Source organism: Pundamilia nyererei, unplaced genomic scaffold (assembly GCF_000239375.1).
Source record: "Pundamilia nyererei isolate P.nyererei 1_Seehausen unplaced genomic scaffold, PunNye1.0 scaffold00060, whole genome shotgun sequence".
NCBI lineage: Eukaryota > Metazoa > Chordata > Actinopteri > Cichliformes > Cichlidae > Pundamilia > Pundamilia nyererei.
The window spans coordinates 812,580-819,504 of NW_005187461.1; the positions used below are offsets into that span (position 1 = coordinate 812,580).

Consider the following 6,925-nt stretch of genomic DNA (forward strand, 5'->3'; position numbering starts at 1 on the left):
TGTGTGTGTAATATCAGGTCACAGGCCTTTGTCCATAAACAATAACTTTCTCACTAACAGCATTTAAAGATCAGGGGCACGATCAGATTCATAGGTGGTTAAAGGATTTAAGATTATTAATGCAACTGGAGAGACTGTGTCAGACAGTTTATTAGGTACAACAGTACTGGTTTGGACCCCCTTTTGCATTCAGAGCTGCTACACGTCAGCAGTCCTCTCCTGGGATCAGTTAACTGTGGAGGAAACTTGAGTACAGTGAATTTATTGTCATGTTGAAGAAAGCAGTATGAGATCATGTGAGCTTTGTGACAGGGTTCATTATGCTGCTGGAAGCATCCGTCAGAGGATGGGAGCACTGTAGCCCGTCCACCTCATGGTCCGATATGTTACGCTTTCAGAGATGCTCTTCTCCAAACCTTAGTTGGTTGTAATAGCAGGTTATGTGAGTTACTTCTGCATTCCTATCAACTCAAACCAGCCATTCTGCTCTGACGTCTGACACAAGGCATTTAAACCCAGAGAGCTGCCACTCGCTGGATATTTGTCTCTTTTTCTGACCGTTCCCTATAAACCGTAGAGGTGGCAGCCGTTTCTGAAATAGCCAGAGCAGCCCACCTGGCACCGACGGCACTGCCACATCCAACTTAAATCACCTTTGGGATTCTCAGTTTGAACTTTAACAGGATGAACTGAACGTGTCGAAAAACGAAAAGCCATTTTTCTCTATATGACCCCAAAACAGACACAGAACAGAGACAAGTATAAGAAGGAAAAAGACCCCAATGATGAATGATGGGTTTCTTTTTTAGATACAAAATAACAAACATTGGGACAGTTACATAATTTACAAGTTCCAGGGTGTCCATCCATCCGTTTCTGTCCCGGGCACAGTGAGAAGTCTGAGGTGACTCTACAGTGCAGGATCGCTCCACCAGCGTTTTCACTCCGACAGATGGATGAAGTTTATTAAGCATGTGACAGTTAACACCTCCAGTGGAGCAAAAACACTGCAGTGAATAAGTAAATGTTGGCTTCACCAGCCCCTTCTCCCTGCTATTCATACACTGCAGTTAACATTTCTATTAGACGCTATTTCAATGAATTATTGTTGCTGCTCTGATCATTACGAGTGTCACTCCCCCTCGCTCTATCTATAAGCTATATTTCTCCAGTTATTGTATAGATTGAAGATGCTGGCAGGTCACAAATGGATTAAATGTCTTATTCTGGTTTATTTTCAGGAGGTCTGCTTTATAACCAAGGCCACAGCCATCTCGCTAGCTTGTGAAGGACTTAATTAGAGTTTTAAGGCTGAATTAAAGTGCATTCAGTTTGGGGTTTAATCATCGACTCATTCTTTAAACTACAACATCTAATCAACAAAAATAGCCAGAAAGGCTGGAGAGGAGATTCTAAAAGCAAGGGAATACTTCAAACACAGTGTGAAGTATAATTTCACTAATCAGAGGGACAAAAATAGTCTTTTCACGAAGTCCGACGGCTGAGAGCACGGTGGAGGATGCTCGAAAAAACATAATGTGTGCTCTTGACCTTTCATTAGAGATGCAGCGAGCGTTTACTGGAGCTTTAACACTTGTGTTTGAGCAGGAAGGTGCATATAAAGGACCTCACAGTGATGTTCAAATTGTTAGCAACTTAAATGGCTCCTCGTTAACCTCGTGGTGTTATTACTCATAGTTCCTTGAATATTCAGGTCGGTATAGATTGTCAACAACATTCTTACATCTTCTGCATACTTCTGAACATTTTTCTGTCTCACTGTGTCTTTTCTTTCCAGACCCTGCCAACCACAACATACGAGTTAGAGATCATGGCCAAGGACATGGCAGGAAGTGAGGTGGGCCTAACAGGAACAACCACTGCCACCATTACCATAACAGATAAGAACGACCATGCCCCAGAGTTCACACATCCGCTGGTGAGAAACTTCCCTTTTTTCGCTCTCTGCTTTTTCTTAATGCTCGCTTAGGTTGTTTTTGTCTGCTATGTGAGGTCACTTGTCTCCTGCCTGCAGTTTCCCACCAGAAAAGTCAGAGATTACTGTGGCTAATAAAGGAACTGCGTCTTTAAGAAGTTAGGACATCATAGTACAGATACATCCCAGTGGCATCTCGCTCTGTTATGGAGACAATAAGTTATGACAATAACTGTGACACGTCAAATATAAACATTCAAACAACACCTTTTCAAAGTGAAGTAATAGATTACTGCATATATTTGTGCTCAGGGGAATTAACTGTACAACAGTCAGAATAATGCATATTTAGTTATAGTGTGAAAACAGAATTTGCTTTCCTTTTCAAGTATTTGTGATCTGAAACGTTAGAGTGTTGACAGTAAGGCTGTTGTAATACCACAATTTAAAAAACACCCAGGAAAATACTGATGCTTGATATTGTTTTGAGCGCCAAGAAGCTAAACTTAAAATAAATATTATTATGTCTTTATAAGCTTATTGGTTCTCTGACGTTGGGACTCCACGGTAGTCCCAGTTTCTCATGTGAACCCTTGGGTGCTTTAGACATGCATAAACACATCGTAGACCTAGTTGAACCTGATACACTGACGGCCAGAATGAACAACATAAACCAGCCGCATCATACATCGTCTTATTTTTTGATATTTTCAATTTTGCATTCAGTAAAATTGTGCTTCTTCTTTGCTGTTTTTCCGTGTTTTGTGCCCTGTGGCAGAGACTGAGCCTGAACTCTTGGTAATGTAGTAATCAAGGTCTTTTAAGGCAATGGTTTATGCAGAGTTGCCCTTTGCAGTGACTTGACAGATGGACTTTGTTTATGGAGACATACACTGGTGCTACACTCAGTTGCTTCTACACATACTTCATGTACATGTGTTTGTTCACCCAGCTCATGAACTTGTCTGAGTCAGTGTGACCTTTCGTTTTCTCATATGAAGATATTTCATCCTTCTCTTCAAAAGGTAAAGTTCAAGAAAACCCCGAACAGATGGCAGAAGGTGTGGGTGTGTGATGCAGGTGCAGAGGGCGCATAAGGAAAGCACTGAGCAGGAGGGGCAGCATTCCTTCTTTTGAATGAACTGGACTGTTGAGTTAAAAATCAGCAGAAAGTTAGTCAGGAAATAACATAAAACACATAAAATAACCGTAAAATCGTTCAACAGTCGGCGAGAGAGTGCCCTGTAGTACGCCCTCCACATGAATTTGTCATGAGTTGCCCCCTCGGTTGTTTTGCTGCCTTCGTGCCTCCCGTTCATCTCTGGAGCTGCAAAAGCACGGAGAAAGAACGAGGTCCACTAGATAAAGACCCACCTTCCACCTTAAGGTGCAGTTCCAACACTGAGTTGTGTGTTTTTTAATAGAAATGCCCACAGCTGTTGTCAGGTTTTAAGACACATAAAACTTTTGCCCGAACCAAACCTCCCGCAGCCCTCCCATGATGCATCGAGGTGTCAGGGGAGCTTGTAAGGGGCGCAGCTCAGACGTGAAATGTTACAGCTCGGAGGGCTCGGCAGGGCCACGCAGAGTGCACCGTGTCCGTGTCCCAGTTAATGTTCTCATTCCTCACTGGGAAGAGATATGTTTAATGCCACGGAGAAATTGAGCTTTTATAAAACAAGTGTTTGAGGACGTTAAGCTCCCTGTGTAAATCCTTTACCCTGCTCTCTCCCTGACCGCTTCTCAACCTGCCCATGAATCATCTACGACTCCTCGAATGAACGCCATCATATTGTGAGCGTGCGCTGGTGCTAAGCCTGTGTCAGCAGCTGCTCTCGAGCTTTCACCATATAAATTATTCAGCTAAATATTCAAGGCTTTTCATAGAACTTTGTGCAGGCCCTCCTTAAGAAGACTCTCGAGTTGTCTGTTTCTGGTGACACCCCCTCCTGTAGACCACGTGTAAGCTTCAAAAGCTCCTTTTCCAGCTTATGAGAACTCACACAGCGAAAGATGGAGAACAGGATGAAAAGGTGAGTAAAAAAAGAGAATTTTACTCATAGACATAAGTAGAGGCAAGAAAAGGAGAAGAAATCACATTTTCAGGAGACGTTATGCTGTTATTATTCATTAAATGCTGTTGCTGGATTTTTTTTGAGTTGACATTTTGTATGAATTCAGCAACATAATCCCCACGCAGGGAGCCTCTGTGTTTTCTCAGACTTACCTACCACAGCTCTACGCAGAGAGACAACCATCAGAAAGTTTAGCTTCAGACCAGCACTCGTCTACTTGGATCAACCGAACAGAGACTGTTTTCCTTTTCCTCTGTAATTTGTAAAAAAGGCAGGTGAAAAGCCTTCTTTCTCAATTTACCGGTCGATCTACGTCCCTGCCCTCACCTATGGCCACGAGCTGTGAGATCGCGGATACAAGCGGCAGAAATGAGCTTCCTCCGAAGGGTGGCTGGCCTCTCCCTTAGAGATAGGGTGAGAAGTCCGGCCATCCGGGAGGGGCTCAGACTAGAGCAGCTGCTGCTCCACATCGAAAGGAGCCAGCTGAGGTGGTTCGGGCATCTGATGAGGATGCCTCCTGGACGCCTCCTGGGTGAGGTGTTCCAGGCATGTCCCACCAGGAGGAGGCCCCGGGGCAGACCCAGGACACGCTGGAGAGATTATATCTCTCGGCTGGCCTGGGAACGCCTTGGTGTTCCCCCGGATAAGCTGGAGGAGGTGGCTGGGGAGAGGGAGGTCTGGGCCTCTTTGCTTAGGCTGCTGCCCCCGCGACCCGGCCTCGGATAAAGCGGATGAAGATGGATGGCAGGTGAAAAGAGCTTTCACTGGGTTCTGTGCAGGCCTAGGAAAAGCTAAGTACATGCATGGGAATGAATAAGATGAGGCCAAGTGCTGCTAATCAAATGCATTTTAACTGAGCAATTATCAGAGGAGGGGATGTCACAGCCCATTTTCAGACTGTGCAGTGCTCAGAGAGCTTCAGAGCTCAGTTAGCATGTAAATGTTAACGTTCTCCCTGTAAAACAAGTGTGGCTTGTTTGGAAGGATATCCAGTAGAAATCACATGACTTTGGACATGCAAGACCAAAAGGGGAATATTTGTCCACAACGCACCACGCTTTGTGTGGCAAAACACAAAGAGAACACATCAGCACTCAGACATCGAATACCAGCTGTCGAGTGGTGGACGGGGATGATCTGGGCTTGTTTTTGTAGCAACAGGACCCGGGCACCTTGCAGTCATTCAGTCTACCATGGAAATCTATTCTAGAGCCAAATGTGAGGCCATCTGTGCGACAGCTAAACTTCAAGTCCGGACAAATGCTGTGGCACAACCTTAGGAGAGCTTCCCATAAACAAATAGCCACAAGTTTGATCAAATAAAGCTACGCCGAAAAGACGAGCGGGATCGAATAGCTTCACGATGATGTGAGAGATGATGTGAGAGATGATGTGAGAGAGCGATAAACTCATAGAAAACAATCACTTCAAGTTATTGATTTTAGTTGTGTAGTTAGTTTTTCACAGTACTCGTTCTGTTTCACTTACGCTTCACATAAACAAACAATGGAAATGAGCAAATATGACGTTTATGCTTTGAAACGGGATAGAGGTCAGTTACTGTGTTCCTCACGTTAGCTGTGATGCTACGAGCACGTACATCACAGCTGTAAAACTACAGCACTTGTATCTGGTACCTTGGCTATGACAGCCATTCAGGATATAATCCTTATTCATATCTGATGTCACATCTGATGTCAATCAAAATATAAATTAAATGCATTTAAATAGCACGATACTGCAGCTACTGTTGATAAATATCTTTTTTAGTGGATACAAAAACTATATTAAAACATGGCTCAGAACAGATTTTCATGTTATTTTAACACCGACACCAGACTTCTTCTAGTGCAGGAGATAATTGGAACAATCTTTCAAAAGTGGAGAAAAGCACTGAAATGTGTGAATTTGTCGCTCTGGAGTCATGAATCTGAAAAACAAAATACTTTTAGACACACTTTTTTCCAACTTATGAAAAATGTATTTTACTCCCAAATCTAATCAGTGGATCGAAATTGGAGATTTTTCTCTTGAGTTGTTTCTGACTTTGTGGACGTCAGATTTAAGAACGTCTTTATAGCTTCTTTTACTGGTTTTTAATGGAAACACCAGATAATTGCAAAGTCCATTTATTATTTAGGAATACTGAGAGGGGATTTAAAGTTACTTCCATGTTTTGCCACAAAATGAAAACAGGTCCAAGTCACAGCACACGACTGTGCAGGTTGAGGCAGCATCCTTTTTATCACTTTGATAACACTTTGATAACTGTGATTCATATCACTATATTTGAGCTTCCACTGCCAATTAATTCCTGTGTGTTTAAGTGAATTTCATGTTTTCCCAGGATGCAACTTCACCTACAGGACGCACTGAATATGCTCACACAAAGACAGATGATCATTTACACTTACACCCGCAGTGTGAGCGTAAATGATTATCACTGATATCATTTCATACAGTTTTAATTCAGATTCCTCTTGCTGCAGTCTCACTAATCCACTCACCAACCCACCAGCCCCTCACGGAGCCCCCCTACAAATCTTATGAAGCGCCTTGAGGCGACTTATGTTGTGATTTGGCGCTATATAAATAAAATTGAATTGAATTGAATTGAATCCTTAGCCAGCTTGAATAAGCAGCTTCCACGAGCTGTAGGTGAGAGCTGGGAAGGCAAACAGGTGTCCAACCAGGAGATGTGGCTAAACAAAAGTGCTACATAATAACACAAGTTGGCAAAATATTAAGATTACTGAAAAAGTGCTGGCAATTTATGTACATTTTTTAAATCTTTAAAAATAATTTTCTTTGGAGAGTTGTACCCATTTTTAAAACAGGCCAGTGAGCTTTAATAAAAGGGAGTATTAGGGCTGCAACGATACACAAAATTCACGGTTCGGTTCGATACTTTGGT

The 6,925-nt window shown here is 42.8% G+C and overlaps 1 protein-coding gene across 2 annotated transcripts in view; it reads left to right on the plus strand.

The window, feature by feature from the left end:
* The window catches only part of cdh13 (cadherin 13, H-cadherin (heart)), a 382,609-nt gene that overhangs the window by 304,067 nt on the left and 71,617 nt on the right, over positions 1–6,925 (plus strand). For both annotated transcript variants that reach the window (XM_005734745.2, XM_005734746.2), the window contains exon 9: positions 1,799–1,939. In XM_005734745.2, coding sequence (XP_005734802.1) covers positions 1,799–1,939 — 141 coding nt within the window. The remainder of the gene's footprint in view (positions 1–1,798; positions 1,940–6,925) is intronic.